General features: G+C 37.4%; 1 protein-coding gene and 1 long non-coding RNA gene across 3 annotated transcripts; both read left to right on the top strand.

The window, feature by feature from the left end:
• The first annotated feature begins 607 nt into the window (after positions 1–607).
• LOC113058355 (POU domain class 2-associating factor 1-like) lies at positions 608–13,426 on the top strand. 2 transcript variants are annotated; one of them, XM_026226163.1, is made up of 5 exons: positions 608–697; positions 5,565–5,698; positions 12,133–12,175; positions 12,252–12,517; positions 12,601–13,426. In XM_026226163.1, exons 3-5 carry the CDS (start codon positions 12,136–12,138, stop codon positions 12,919–12,921), a joined length of 627 nt encoding a protein of 208 aa, XP_026081948.1. In that variant the 5' UTR covers positions 608–697; positions 5,565–5,698; positions 12,133–12,135; the 3' UTR covers positions 12,922–13,426. The 2 variants fall into 2 exon arrangements, with proteins under 2 accessions (XP_026081948.1, XP_026081947.1); XM_026226162.1 differs by lacking the exon at positions 608–697 and adding an exon at positions 1,950–2,081.
• Positions 13,427–14,154: 728 nt separating this feature from the next.
• LOC113058988 (uncharacterized) lies at positions 14,155–16,402 on the top strand. Its single transcript, XR_003278047.1, has 2 exons — positions 14,155–15,605; positions 15,881–16,402. It is a non-coding gene; the product is annotated as an uncharacterized LOC113058988 (long non-coding RNA).
• Positions 16,403–16,996: the final 594 nt, after the last annotated feature.

Below are 16,996 nucleotides of genomic sequence, written 5' to 3'. Positions count from 1 at the left end.
CGCCGTGACTCTGGAGCCCTGAGGCTGTTTTGTGGTACAGTATTTGCCCTCTTAGTAAAACACACAGAGCAGTGGGGTGTCTCTGCAGATGAGTGTGTGACCTGGCTCGCCTCTGCCCTCCTTACGCTGCTCTCCAGCGATGCTCCAGGTGAAAGATGACAGAGGATAAGACTCTTTTCATCCTTCACTGTCACACACAACACCTAAACATATAACCTAAAGTAACTGAACTTGTAAATTAGGATGTTCGAGTTGCCCGAAGCAACGCCGTACTTGTTTAATCACTTCCTCTTTTCTTTAAGTAACATCTTTCAAAAATAAAACAAGCTTGGTATAGTGATAAGTGATTTTTACATTGCATATTGTCTAGAAAGAGGGGTTAGACAACACTTCTAAAGGTCAAGACCTTATTTCCTCATCTGATAGTCCTCAATGGCTCTAGTTTGTGCTGGTGGTAAAAACACCTTTTCCCACAGTACTTCAGAAAATGTTTCATGTATTTGTGGAAAGAAACTGTGCTTTTTTAATAACTCCTCTTCACTGAGGTCTAATGAAAATTGCTTCTTTGCATTGAGCCCACACTGTAGTTTGCATTAGCGAATGCTTTCATGCATTAACCGTTGGCACTGTGTGGAATCTCATTTACGCTTTGTTTCTCAATTTAGAAGGAAGATCTGTCTTCGCACACATGGCTGAAGTAAGTATTTTTAGCCTTTTGACTTTTCCCTCATTAATACACCTTTGAGCGAGGCTGTTTCAAATACTGGCTACCAGGTTGAATACTGATGAGCCGAGAACTTTGAAGACGTCTTCAGAAATCCTGTGCGAGTCAGCTGTATTTTTAAATGTGCAGAGTTGAAGTGATTACATGACAGAGGATTACAAGCAGATGTATTTTGTTATTGTTATAAATAAAAAGCTGTTCCTTGTTTTTGTTGCTGAGATGTGTGATTGTTTGTGTAATAATAGAAAGAACTAAGCTGAGAAAAGGAACATGATGAGCTTCGTGGCTTAAGTGGTCAATGAAGCTCAAAGTATGTGCAGGTGTTTCCTTTAAACACTAATAAATTGACTAGCGTGGCAGTTTCACGTGGGTTACATCAGTTCTCAGCAGCCTAATATTAACTCCAATTTTAACAACTGCACCCAGGAAGAAACTACATTTATTTATTGCAGTAAAGTAAATATAAATCATATTTTGGAATGTAGTTAAACTGCCTCTGCTTTTTAATCACATAACATGTATTTATCAACCGAGCACGTCATGTATGGGTGCCTACAGACACCAAGTTATATAAAAAAAAATAAAAAATATAAGGAAATAAGCTATTTAATAAAATAAAATAGAATTCAGTTTGGTGGTCTCCAAGAAAAATTATATATATATATATATATATATATATATATATATATATATATATATATATATATATATATATATAGGTGTGTTTTAGTTGTAAAATTATACATTATTTTTTTTTTTAATTATTAACTTATTTGTTCCACAGCCATGCATTAAAATAAAATAAAATAAAAATGTTACATTTTAAATTTTAAATTTTAAATTTTAAATTTTAAATTTTAAATTTTACATTTTACATTTTACATTTTACATTTTACATTTTACATTTTAAATTAAATTAAACATTTCATTCAGATTTTCATTTGAATTTCAGTTTGAAATTTATTGGTGGGTTTTAGTTGTAAAATTATTGTTACTCAGTAATTTTGCTCCTGCTCATCAAAAGAAATTGATTGTGCATGTGTGCCACTGAGGTATGAAAATTATCTGATTGTCGTTGGATGGAGCAGTTATGGATATATACTTTGTAACTTTCATAAGATATGTTAAACTGAAACTTTAACATTGTGGTAAACTGGTGGTACTTAATGAATGTGAACTTCAGCTTCCCTTTGTAGTGACATCACTTGAAACTGCAATGCTGTTGCTTTTATAAGGCAGCCCACTCAAGCACCCACTCTACAATTATGAGATGATCTCAGGAAGTAAATAGAAAAGGTTTTTGACTAGATTCTATAAGAATTGAGTTTAGAGTATAAGACTGTGCACATGGGAAAATGTAAGTACAATTTCCGAATATCAATACAATATTTAGATTTGCACATTTCACACATTATTTTGAGTATGCAAATTTTAAGATATTTATTTACGAAATGCACTGCAAAAATCTGATGCAACAAAAAAAATATTTTTTAAGATGGAGCACAAAAATGCGAAACCTACCACACTCCTATTACATTATACAGACAGAAACCAATTGATCGTTTCTGTTGTTATCTGTTCAGATAAGTGGCATGATTAATTCATAACATAGTGTTTGCCTTTTCATAACCAGTAGAATTCAGGCTGATATTTGCCGTGTTTTATGATTTGACAATATCAATTTCGTTTAGCTATTTTCTTGTACAGGTGCAGATGGGTGACAGATACATTAATACAGAGGCCTAGTCTTTGGCTACTTGACAGAAACTCTAAATGTTCCTTTTGGGGTCATCTTATCAAATATATTATATATATATCTTGAAGTATCAATGTGATACTGCAATATTATCTAAGCATATAATATTTTAGAACATTCCAGACTTGATGACGCTCTTCGAAAGTTTTTTTTTTTTTTTTCTTCATCGTTCATGAAAAAAGTTCCAGTACTTTCTAGACATACATTTAAATGGGATTAAATTAAATGAATTATGGTCAAATTCTCTGACTGATGTAAAGATACTTATGCTGCTGCTTTTTTATTATTGTATTTTTCAAATGGAAGAAAAACAAGTTAATTATATGTATACCAGTCACATTCAGAAAATGCTTCTCTATTTTGAGCTGACACCGAAGGTTAAAGTTTAAAAAGAAAGAAAGAAAGAAAAAAAAAAGATTGGGTTTGAATCAGGGTTTTTATTGTTAACTAGAATAAAACTAAAACACATAAAAAAAAAATACAATACCTGAAATCAACTTAACTGAAAAAGAAATATTTATTAGGAATGTACAAAACAATTGCTGTATTCACTAAAACTTTAAAATTTAAGTAAAATTTAAATCGAAAGCTTAAATATTATAGAATCTCAATGATACTTAGGTGGACTAACTAACTAAATAAATATGGTTATTTTATCATTTCACATGCACAACTGTGGAATCTTATCTATTAACGGCAGTCCAATTTAAAAAAATTCTGAAATGGCTGTTCCTTCCACATCCTACATATCTTATGAAGTGAATGTGGATAGAAGTCAGCGGTGATGTTTGAGGTCATCACATGCATTGCCAATAAGTCCAGATAGACTTATGGTTATTACTTCTGATAGACCTCTTTGGAAACACGCATAGTACCATTTCAGAGACCAAGCATCCTGTGGAGTGGCTTAATCTTGATATGCAAAACCCTTCAATTACCCTCCTTCTGAAAGAAAAGACTTCACAGCTGCATAGCTTCCTCTTTTTTCAGCTTTTTAATTCATGCTGTACTTGTATTGCACAACTGTAGATGCCTCTTTGCCCTCCTTGTTATATATTTCCCTGTTTACAGTCAGTGTTCATCTGTGAATGTTGAAAATTAAAAAAATGAATAAATGACAAATCCTAAACAATCTCCACTCTATGAGAGAACAGTGCCTTACTGAAAGGAATTTTGATTGTTTGCACAATGACAATGTAGTAGACATTGATTAAAGAAAAAAAAAGACCTGACGGTTGTTTTGTTAAAGTTATGGAGAGTTACAGGTGGTTAGTTGCCAGCCTGTTCTAACAGAGACCAGTGTGTGTGGTGGATCTATGATGAATGGCACAGAACAGGTAGACTACTGATTCATTATTTGGTGATAAAACATTGAAACTTTAGCCTTAAGAAGTAACAGTTGTGAGAGAATTGGGTGTGGAGAGTGTGAGACTTTTAAGCAAACAATGTTTAGCAAACACCTCAAGCGATATCAGATTTTCACATTAAAGGACCTTGTTGAAGTTTGTGTGACTCACAAAATGACTGAATAATAAATCACAAATCATGACTTGAGTGATTCACTTAAAAACGGACCAAATTTACTGGGGGTGCAGAAATAAAACCGCTGGAGATTCATTTCAAATAAATAAAATAAAATAAAATAAAAACCCACAACTATACAAATATATCATTGAGATATACTGTACTGTTTTTATTTATCTTCATGGACATGCTGAAATGAAATCAACTCTGTTTGAATGACATTTTAATGGAGAAGAATGTGAAGATTCTGCAGGCTAACTGAATTAGTTACTTTGTGTGCTGTGAAAATAAATGGTAACAGTTTACAATAAAGTTAAACTCAGTAACTTATTTTAGTGCATTAGGAGTCATAACATAAAAATGCTTTTTTACAGATTATTAATGTTATTTTATAAACTATTGTTCATAATAGATTAATGCTATTAATTTTACATTAATGTAATTGAACATTTTAACTTGTAAATGTATTACTAAATATAGACATGAATGTTAACCAAATTCATAAAAGAAAAAACTGTTCATGTTAGCTATTAAATTATTACAAACAAGTTTAACTTTATTGAATAGTGTAACTAGAAACCTTAAGAAAGAAGTAATATAAAATTAAATTTGACAACATATTTTGATTTGTGATGAAAAATAACTTTCCCACATACCTTTGTGTAATGCATCACAACTGATAATACTTTATTTGCATATTGTGTCTATTTTTTGCTTTTTTTATATGTACACTACACAACGGCACATTATATTGATCAGAGGTGATAGGAAAGACATTTATAAAGTTTAAAATAAATGTTTTATCTTTTGAAAGTAAACCTGGAAAAAAATGTGTCACAGTTCCCACAAAAATATTATGTATAAACCATAGTTCACGGATAACATTTTTTTTTTTTTTTTCACAAAACAACTGTTTTCTGTTTGAAACAGATCTTGGATGTTATATTTCTGACTCTGAATTATATAGCTGTACAGAAAACAGTAGTACTCATCATGACATTTCTAAATGAAGTTTCTAAAATAAGACAAGCAGAAGAATTTGCTCAGAATCTACTACAACCATGTAACACCAACATATATGGTGCAGCATATGAGGACACGAGCAAGTGATATTTAATGAAAAATTATTATTAAACGTAGTTATATCCGACCATCTGCTTTGTTTGAATCGCTTAGGAAGTGGGATTTGTATAATTATATCTGCAAATAAGCTGATTTCAGTGTCACTCAGGCTCACTAGGTCAACACTATTCATTAATGGCTGAAATTGTTCAAGAAAGTAAGAGTTTGAGTGATTATTTTCTTGCAGTAGCTTTGTACTTCAGATTACATAATACAAAAAATGACGAAAGGTCCGGATAAAAGAAGTCTCTGTTGAGTGACTGAAACTTTCAACACTTTCAGACACACCTTGTTTAACTTGGCACCAGCAAAAAAATCAGTACGGTTCAAAGGATCTTTAAAGTGCATTAGAATACATTTTTTATACACTTGTCATGAGGTGTACTCATATCTGCCAGGTTTCTGTTTTTGTTTTTAATTTTCTTTTTTTTGTAACAGCACTGTCAGAGTCTTCTGCATCCAAGCCGTATCAGGGAGTGAGAGTCAAAGACCCAGTGAAGGAGCTTCTGCGGAGAAAAAGAGGCAATGCTGCTAGAACGACACCCCCCACTGCAGTAGGAACTAGAGCACACGTGTGTGAACTCACTTACTCAATAAGACACATGCTTCTGATTATAAAAACTCTCCCTTAACATTATCTCATTTGTTATTCATTCAAGTCCTAACTTGTTTTTTTTTTCTTGTTTTCTTCTTCTTCATCTAATCCATTCAATGCATAATGGTGATATCCAAATATGAGGCTGAAAAAGATTACTTATGAAATAAAAGAGGACCTCGGGCATTAAAGAAGGTTAATTGTTTGGTTGGTATCACTTAAGGCACCAAAAAAATGTTGCTCCAAACATGTAGGAGTTTCTTTCATCTGTGGAACACAAAAGAATACATTCTGAAGAATGATTAATGATCAAAGAGTCTTGGTTCTTTCATTGTATGGGCAAAAAAAAAAAAGACATTTCTCAAAATTTATTTTTTTGCATTCTACAGAAGAAATAAAGTGGCAAAGGTTTGGAATGGCATGATGGCGGGTAAATGATGACAGAATTTTCTTTTTTGGGTGAATAAATCCCTTTATTGCAATTGTAAATATGACAAATAATGGAGCCCAGGAGAAATAAAAACTCTCAAACTGGTTATAAGATTTGCGAAATATTGCAAAATATTGCAAGGACAAGTTGAGATGAGCTCACTTTAAAAGTCTAGTAACACTGTTTAAATGTCATTTTAATGAAAGAGAAGGCTACAATTTCACAATGAAATACTATTAATTGGCTAACTGCATTTCACCATGCAGTGAAAAAAATGTTAACACTTAACAAAACGAGACGAGCGAAAACAGTGTTTGTTTATGCTGAATCAATCAGTCATATTTTATTTATATAGTCCTTTTCCCACCAGATCAATGCAGTTCAAAGTGTTTTAAAGGCAAAAACAAGCGACTGACACTAGGCTTAAAAAAATGAAGTGAGGTGCATGTGATGATGCTTATATAAGAAGGGTTCCAATTGGTCCTTAAAATCCTTCAAAGTTTTTGAATCTGAAAAAAAAAAAATGTCAAGGTCCTAGAAATATTTTTAAAATAAACATACATAGAAACAGGTCCTTGCTTGATTTACATTAGTCATTGTGCATTTGCGTGTTTCCGGCATTAGACACTGCCATGATCTTCACACGCTCACAAAACTACTACAATGTTTCACAGACACACCGTGACATTAAAGGATTAGTTCACTTTCAAATTAAATTAACCTGGTCATTTACTCACCCCCTATGTCATCATCATGAGTAGAGTGAGCCTTGGCTCCCGACAGCGGGGGGCGACCAGAGGACTCATAGATGGCGTTGATAGCCTCGACTATCCAACGACTAATAGTCTGCTTAGAAGCAGGAGAACCCCTCTTGGGGGGACCGTAGCATACAAGCAATTGGTCAGTTTTTCTCCACAGGGCAGCTCTGTGGACGTATGCATCCAGCGCTTGAACTGGACACATACAATTTAGCTTCTCTTGGTCAGGCTCCCGAAAGGGAGGAGGACAGAAGGCCTGCAGCACTACAGGTGATGGTGTAACGGAGGGAACCTTAGGAATATATCCCGCTCGAGGGTATATGAACGCTTTGGTCATGCAAGGTGCAAACTCAAGATAAGTAGGGGCCACAGAGAGGGCCTGAAGATCTCCTACTCTCCGCAGAGAGGTGACAGCCAACAGAAAGGCGGTTTTAAGCGTAAGATGTCTGTCTGAAATATCTTGAATGGGTTCAAACGGGGGTTTGCACATTGCCTCTAACACCACAACCAAGTCCCACGGGGGAATACGGGACCGTACTGGAGGTCTCAGCCTCAGCTCACCACGGAGGAAACATGTAACTAGGGGGTGTCTTCCCAAAGACTGGCCATCGAGAAGGGCGTGGTAGGCCGTAATGGCATGGATGGGGTCAACCCTGCAGAGAGCCTGGCCTGTAGAAACTCCAGCACTGTACCAACTGGGCAGTTTGCTGGGTCTAGCTGGCGGTCTCTGCACCATGATGTGAAGAGCTTCCACCACAGGGTGTACAGTTTTCTCATTGAGGGAGCTCTGGATTGGAGGAGGGTCTCAACAACCTCGGTTTAGAGACCAGCTGCTAATAGTTGTGCCCCCTTAGGGGCCACACCCACAGCTTCCACAACTCCGTGCGAGGGTGAATTATCGTGCCCTGTGCCTGTGAGAGTAGGTCTGTCCTGATCGGTATCTGCCATGGAGAGCCGTCGAGGAGCGAGACCAGGTCTGCGGACCATACTCGGGCCGGCCAGAACGGGGCTACCAATAATAGACGGACCCCATCCCGGCGTACTCTCGCCAGAACTCCCGGGAGCACAGCAATAGGGGGAAAGGCGTACAGACGAAGCCTCTGCCAGGTCTGTACCATAGCGTCCAGTCCCAGAGGAGCTGGATGAACTAGAGAGAACCAAAGGGGACATTGTGATGTCTCTTGAGTCGCAAATAGGTCTACTTGAGCCCTGCCAAATACTCTCCATATCTGCTTCACCACCTCTGGATAAAGCCTCCATTCCCCGGGCCTCGGCCCCTGCCTCGACAGTATGTCTGCTCCCATATTTAGTTTCCCAGGAATATATACTGCTCTTAATGAGAGGGGTTTGCTCTGGGACCACACAAGGTTCTGGCGCGCCAGCTTGTACAAGGGGCGCGAACGCAGACCTCCCTGGTGGTTGATGTAAGAGACCACCGATGTGTTGTTGGTGCGCACCAACACATGGTGGCCCCTTAGGTCTGGGAGGAAGTGCTTCAGTGCACGAAAAACTGCTAGCATTTCTAGACAATTGATATACCATGTTAGATGGCGATCGCTCCACAGACCACGGGCAGGGTGGCCACTCATGACTGCACCCCAACCGGTGAGGGATGCATCCATCGCTAGTGTTACACGGCGACAAGGAGCTCCCAGCACCGGGCCCTGATTCAAGAACCAAGGTTTCTTCCACATGTCTAAGGCACGGAGGCAGTGCTGTATGACCTTGATAATGCGAAGTAGATTGCCCCTCGGGGAAAATCCCTTGGTCTCGAGCCACCACTGTAGGGGTCTCATGTACAACAGGCCAAGAGGTATCACGTTGGAAGCAGCTGCCATCTGACCCAACAATCTCTGAAATTGTTTGACAGTAAGTGACTGGCCTTCTCTGACTCTCTCGACTGAGATGAGGATTGACTCGATATGAGCAGGAGACAATCGTGCCTGCATCGCGGTCGAATCCCATACTACGCCTAGATAGGTGGTTCTCTGAACTGGAGAAAGTACACTCTTCTTGGCGTTTAGTCTCAAACCAAGCTCCCCCACATGTGCGAGAACGACATCTTGATGCCAAACCGCAACCTGCTCTGACTGAGCTAAAATCAACCAATCATCTATATAGTTGAGAATGCGGATGCCCTGCATGAGCAGGGGAACCAGAGCCATGTCTACACATTTTGTGAACATGCGGGGTGAGAGTGCAAGGCCGAAGGGAAGTACTTGATATTGGTAAGCTTCGCCCCCGAAAGCAAACCTCAGAAACTTTCAGTGTTGTGGAAGGATGGATATGTGGAAATATGCATCTTTGAGATCTATTGTGACAAACCAGTCCTCGGACCTGATCTGAGCTTCAACATGCTTGATCGTGAGCATTTTGAACTTCAGTGACTTGGAGCTCTAACTGGACAGACAAAAGTAAATAAAACTCACAAGACAAACAAGTGACATTCACACACAGAGCGCTTCCTAAAAGACACGAAGCTGACGGCAGCTGCGCGGCACATGCTTTTATAGCTTCCTGGTTGCTTGGTTGTCACCCCGCCTGTGACTTCACGCTCTTCCATTGGACTGATTACACACGATATTTAGCTCACGCTAAATGCGTTCCCCAAAGTGTTGTTTGACGCAGCTCGAGGTCCTGAAGTGGAACCCTGAATAACAGTTACATTGAAAAGTAAAAAAGTGCTGCAAATTATGTTGTTGAATCTGTTAGACAGTGTTTGTTTTATTTATAAAAGGCCTCTAACAATAGTTTGCTCTATTGTTTTTCTATTTCTATTTTCATTATTATATAATAATTAAAAAAAACGTGATAAGTGTACTGCGTTAAGTTAACTGAGACTTGTTATAGCACTTGCATATCATTGCTCTCTTGTTGATTTTGATCACTTCCATTTACCTCATTAAGCATATTTTTATATTCTTTTAATTTAACTTTAATATAATGTTATTTATCTTGACATTTTTTAAATGTACCAGTATATACAGAAATTAATGTTAAAAGATTAGTTATGAAAGAAGTGAGGACCTTGGGTTTTAAACATGGCTGATTGTTTGCTGACTGTGTCACTTATGAAACAGTTCACCCAAAAAAAAAAAAAATATGCTGTCGTTGTTCAATCACCCTCATGTCGTTTCAGACCTGTAAGACTTTCTCAAAATATCTTCTTGTATGTTCCACAGAAAAATAAAAAAAAATTAAGTACATGTTTGGATTGACATTAAGGTGAGTAAATGATGGCACAACCTTCATTCTGGGTGAACTATCCCTTTAATTGTAGTTGTTAAAATGACAAACACAAGTCAGGTCAGTTCATGGCACTTACTAATAACTGGCTGAATAATGGAGCCCAGGATGGCGAAGTATTGCAAAATACTGCATGGACATGTTGAGATGAGCTCACTTTAAAAGTCTAGCAACACTGTTCAAATTAAAATTCCACAATGAAATCCTGTTAACTGTTACCTCAAATTGATTATGTGATTGTGCAATATTCCAAAATCTATCTCAGCTTGAATTTTACAAGGAATTACTGAGTGCAGAAAGGCAGGCTCTCCAAACTCCAAGGGGATTTTGGTCTTATATAGTCCAGGTGTTTTTCCGTGACAGTTAAACTATTCCCCCACACAGCCGGAGGGGTTGGGCAAAGAGCCTTATGCAAATCCGGTTACGGATCTGCCAAGAGGCTTGCCTACCAACCTTCTAATTATTCTTGACAACACATAAAAACATATACATACAAACACACACACACTCAACAGCCTCCTTCTCACATTGAAAGCACATAATGGGTTAAACTCTGTTAAATGCCTTTAGCAAACTGTAGAAAAGCGTGAGATCTTATGAAGCATCTCTATGGCTCTTCTAATGCCATCCTGATTAATGCCCTTTAAGCTATTCTACAGAAGCTGATGACACTTCACTTAGTAATTGCGTCCTAAGTGGCATTACATATTATGGCAATAAGTGAAACCACACATTAGAATTAGACCTGCTCTCTGTTACTTTAGTGCTAACTAGGTTATCTGTAAGCCAGCCCCTTGATGTGCTCTCTGCCATTTCAATCAACACCTCTCTCGGTTTGGAGATGTGTGTTTTTAAACAGAACTGCCATTTGTTGGCTTGGGGGCCAAACACTGCAAACCACTTGATCCAAACAACTAGGTCTTAAATAAAAGTCCCTATCATCTGTTTAAGTGGAATCTAAGTGGAACGACTTGTCCTGACATGTTCATAATTTTACAAAGGTATTACATTGTGCTACAACTTAATTGTTTTGATCTGTTGTGTAAAAAGTAATGTATAGCAAGCTTGTCATTGTTATTGTTAAATAAACTGTGGTTAAGACAACTAGTTGTGCATTATCCTGCCAGATGCTGTTAAAATAACTACACACATGGACATAAAATATAGATTTATTCTGTAATTATTTCATTAACATACTTGTATATTAGTTTAAAGCATCCATTGAGTAAAACAGTCCATTACAATGTAGAAATTGGTCTAGCAAAGAGACAAGCACTGCAGTAATATTATAAATTCCAACAGTCTAGTTAACTAAAATATATAGCTACAATGTAACCTTTATTTCTCTATTTTAAGTTGTCTATCTTCGGTTTTTGTCTCTTACTTGTTTGTTGCTGTTTCGATGTATTCTTGTAAACTCCTGACTTTCTTCTATTCAAATGTGCTCACCGTAAAAGAAACACTTACATTTTTAGCTTTTCTAGAAAAAAATGATCATAAACTACATCTGGATAATATTCAGTACGATTATCAAAGCATAAATCCAGTAAATTGCTTCCATCAACGCCTCCAAAGCTTGCACAGACATATACCACCACCTGGATCAACATTTTACTCTTATTAACATTATGCAGTTTTCACTGATATCATGTGTCATTTGTCATTTACCAAAGATAGCATTATTTTTAATATGCATCTGTTTACATGAGAGATCGCTAATTTCTCCGTCCTGTCCATGTGTGGGTTTGTTCGGGAGCCTTTGTACTCATTCAGAAGATGTTTAATAGTGCCCCCGAGTGTATAACAGTAAAAACACGAAAAGCCGTAAAAACTCTTCTTTGGCGAGGAAACGTTGTCTTCTAAAAGACGCGATAACTCGTCAATGGCGGGGAAAGAGTTGTAATATCTTAAATGTAGCCTACCTTGATTCAAGAATATTTAGAAAATGTAATTATGTTTTATTTGTACTTTTTCTAGTTGATGGTTCCCAACAACACTCTGCCACCTTACACACATGCTGGTAAGTAACATATGAACTTTCTTTTTTAATTGATTAATGCAACTCCTTTTCATGCCATTTTTTCCCCCTCTGAAAGCATCTTCTAGCTTCGTAGAAGTCAACCAGAGCGCCCTTAATGATTCATTAGTGGATATCAGTGGGCTCTGCACAGGATGGTTTGCCCAGACCACCAGCACATCTGCTCTTCAACCTCTGAGTCACTGGAGTCCTCCTGACCAACACCACGACCCTGCCATCCCATCCCACGCAGATATGTACGTCCAGCCGATCTGTCCCAGTTACACTGTGGTGGGCCCTTCTCCTATGCTGACGTTACACACACCTCTCTTCACCAACCTTGCGGTGAGCCACAGACTGATGCTTAGCCACTGCTATTATTCATTGTCTAAAGATGTTAACTAGTCCCATATCTGGTTCCCTATTAGACCATGAGCACTTCCAGCTCAGCCCTGCCTCAGGTGGAGGCCCCGGACTCCTCCTTTACGTACATCCCTTGGGCTCAGCCTTTATCCACTATCTCCGGCTCCGTTGTGCAGGGCCCCTCGATGCCAGCGGCCCTGTCAGCCCCCCAGCTCTTCCCAGTGCCTCTGACCCTGCCAATTCTCTCCCCAGAACCTGAGCCTCAGCAGGTGGAGACCCCCCAGGCCCCCGAGGGCACTCTGGCCCTTGAGAAACTGCTGGAAGAAGATGAGGGCCAAAAAGAACCCTACATCTGCAGCTCCTCACTGTTTTCAGAAGATATTTAAGATATTCGCATTAGCACTCTTTTTGTGCAGCTTCTTAATATGTTGGATTTGCTAAGGTGATACAGATATTGAGCGTTTAGTACAGCATTTTGGCAGCTCTTATTAAAAATGTAATTTAGAAGAAATAACAAATTCTAGAAACTAATGTAAAAGGGATACACTCTGGTTCCATGAAGAACCTTTAAGAAACTCCATGGATCATTTCCATTGCAAACATTCTTTAGATTTATAAAATGTTCTTTACAAAACAATAAGTATATAAAATTAAATAAATAAATGTAAAAAAAAAAATGGTTCTTCTAAAGCATCTCTTTAGAGGACAGTGGTGTCATTATTCAGCTCAAATATATTTAAGTTTTATTCTCATCCAATAGTGACAGTGCTGTAAAATCGATAATATCAATGAATAAGAGAGCATATATTAATGTCAGTTTTAACTGGATTGTGTAGCTGCAATTAAAAAAAAATTATAATATCTGCAGGATCCCATAATCTGTTTACATTTGTTTAAATGCTAACATTTACAGAGTGCTCTTACTTCTTTACAGTTCATTAAAATGTCAGTTAGAAAGCCAGAAGTATTCTGAAAGTTGGAGAAATCCCCAGTGGATGTTATCATTTTATCTTCCCGTGTCCTTAACCTGCAGGCTTAGATGTCTCTCAAGTTAACACCTTTCTAATGAGATGTTTGAATAAGGGTCTACTCTGCACACGCTCCACCATTAAATCTGCTTCTTTAGAACTTCTGTACATAACGTAGCCTATAGTCTAAGGGTATGACAAGAAAGCGAATGAGCATTTGCAAGAATTTTTAGTGTGTGAGATGGTGGGGCTGTGTATGTGTGTGAGAATGTGAGAAATTTTCAATTGCTTCCATGTGGTTTTCATTGTTCATAAACAGTGTTTCTCAAACAAAACTGTGTTTATTTTGTGTTGCCAACAATTCACTATGCTTCACTAATTCAACACAGAGTCAGCAAAGATGATAAGTCAGGATCTAAGCCCAACACTATCCGCCCACTAACATAATAACTAAGGGATGACTTACTATATACAAATTCACCAATTGGAACATTCCATTTACATCAAATCAATTCTTGTCTCAATCTTTGAACAAGAGAGAGAGAGAGAGAGAGAGAGAGAGAGAGAGAGAAATCAGTTCATGTATAATGATGGATAACCCACTAAAATGAATGCTTCCCATGAGGTGCAGTTTTGTAAAGGCTGCATATAGTCTACTAAAACAGGAAATATAAAACAGCTTTAAACACTGAAAGTAAGCAATAAATATAAACCCAGTAAAATACATTGGCTGCACAGTCTCTCCATCACATATTGTTCTCCTGTGTCTCATAACTGATCATGAAGCATCTAATTTTAATATGAGCACATTCAAATCACATTGGCTGAGATTTGAAATCGTCAACAGATTGAAAGATTTTCAGTGATTCAAGTTGTTGGTCTGCTCCTCATAGTGGCTTCAGAAGATTTGAAATATAGCTTGTCTTTCATTGTTTGAAAAAGAGATGCAAACATACTACCTAACAGAAGAAAGAAATACCTGTTTGGAATAACACAAGGGTGAGTAAATTAGCATTTTTGGGTAAACTATTGATTTTACACGTGTGCTAGCTCTTTATTTTCATTTGCATTCAAATTTATGCATTCCCTGGGAATTTAATCCACAACCTTGGTATTGCTACTACTACTGGTTATAATTATTGTTTTAATGCTAGCAAGTCATAATTTAAACAAGCTTGGTCACAGTTCAAATCTTTAAAGCACATGAAATCTAGAAACAAGACAGAAGACACTGCTGTCATGACCCTCAGAGGTGAATGGGTGTTTTCAAACCTTAAACACTACTAAGAGTGAGTGAAACCAAGACACTGACATCTGCATTCATTTTTCTTGTTTCTCTTTTTTTTTTTTTTTTTGAGTGAATATTACCTTTGTGCACAAATTTTTGCACATGACTACTCAGGACACACTGTCCTGCCAAGATGCCTCTGCATACCTTTAAGGTGCCGCTGAATCTGCCTAACAGGATCCAAAGGCAAGTCTGCACAAAAGTTAAGAGATGGAAGGAGGTACAGGACAAGGTGTGACTTTTGAGGAGAAGCAGGGAAAGTGTGTGCTGGAGGCAGACGATATTTGGCACTTAGCTGAGCAGGATGAAAAGGAGGGAAACATCTAAATACCTGCTTAAATTGCTCCAATTACAGTCCATGCAGAAGTGTTCATTGAAGACTAAGCTAGATTTACTGTTTATTGCAAGCACTTTCACAACCGCCAAAGGAACAAAAATATGCCGTGATCATTGTTATGGGGCAGAAAACGGTTTGTATTTCTTTGTAGATTACTTGATAATTCTTTGGCAAACATTAACGGTAGATTTGTCTCTCTTCATGAGCCAACTCATTAATAATTCCCAGACACAATCTTCATAAGTGAGAAGGGATCCCAGTGATACAGAATCATGCCTGAAAAAACAAAAACATTTCCAAACTCCTCCTATCAAATGGCAGTTAGACAGTGCCAAGATCTCACACTTTTACTCTCTCCTTGGGAAAACTGCAGAAAAACCCAACTTTCTGGTTTTAAAGACAGATCATTGATGACAGTCAAAGAGCCGTGAGAAACTTCCGAGACTGCCAGGAAAACTGAAATTTAAGAAAAACATGGTAATTTGAACCATCTGTATGTTAGTTTTTTTTTTTAAGGTCTCTGTAAGTATTAAAATATATTTATCCATCCATACTGCAAACTGGGTGTCCTATGTAGGGTCATAGGGAATTGTATTATTATATTATATTAATACATATTAAATTTCCATATGTATAGTGGTCAAATCTAATTGGACATTTCTAGAAATATTTATTTATTTATTTTTATTAAATAGTGAAAATTCATGTTTGTAACTACTTCAAAGTTCTTCACCCTCCTTTGATTATCACAGGTGTTGGATCACCGATCACATGATATCTTTCAACACTGACCTCGCCATGGACATTAGGTGCTGCACTTTATTCTCCCTTTAAAAATTCATCATTTAGACTGCTGGATTAAATGGATGGGATCAAATACTACAGCAAAGATCACAAACCTATATACAAGAGGAACGAAGTGGTAAATAAACACAAACAAGTCTAGACCAAGCCATGCTGGCAAAGAGTCTATGAGAAAAATGTATCACCAACTCTTGAGAAATGTATTAGGAGAAAGCTGAGAGGGGCATGATACGACCTGCCCTCAGTTTCTCTAGGAAAAGAGATGACTTTTACTACTACCAATACTACAAAAAACTGGGTGACAGGCCATATAGACTGATTGCTAATAACAAAAAAACCCACTTCCAGCATTTTAGTGTAAAATACATTGAACCGTAAGTTCATTCTACTCCAGTTGTGTCAAAGAATAGATTTCCTCAACAGTTTCTGAGAGTTTTTATTGGTCAAATTAAAATTAATAATTTGTTAAATTGTCTTTTTGTCATAGATTCTGTTTAACTCAAGTTCTCTTCACTGTTGACATGTATCTGATCTTTTCAAACTTGAACAATCACTCCTTATACAATAAGAAAGTAATTTATGGCAGTGCCATTCAGGAAAGACCAATACTGGTATGTTAAAGAAGATGTTATGCATTCTGCCTGATTTATGCTGAATGCATGTTTTTTTTATATGTAAAAGACGGACAATAAGAGGCACTCTATCAGTGACAGTCAACGGTTTTCAATATTCTTAATGAACAGTAAAGGTTAATATATTGTTAAAGGTACAGGTTGTATGACCTGCCACAAGAGGGCGCACTAGCAAAACAATAACAATTGCGTGGTTTGATGACTCTAAGAAGGAGCGTGGAATGATGGGATTTGTTGTCTTCTACCCAACCGCTGAAGGCCATCAATCATATGGAAAGATAAATCATGGATTTAACGCGAGTTCAACGATTTGTGCGAGAAGATCACATAAAAAGTCAATGAAAAGACGCGATTATACTATGTATCAGACACGTCCTCGTGCGAGTCTAGAGACGCGATGCCCCAAGTTTGGCATGTATACCCCATTATACT

This window comes from Carassius auratus, chromosome 40 (assembly GCF_003368295.1).
Source record: "Carassius auratus strain Wakin chromosome 40, ASM336829v1, whole genome shotgun sequence".
Taxonomy (NCBI): Eukaryota; Metazoa; Chordata; class Actinopteri; order Cypriniformes; family Cyprinidae; genus Carassius; species Carassius auratus.
Note: the sequence above shows the minus strand (reverse complement) of the source record. Positions and strands in the feature narration are given on the sequence as shown.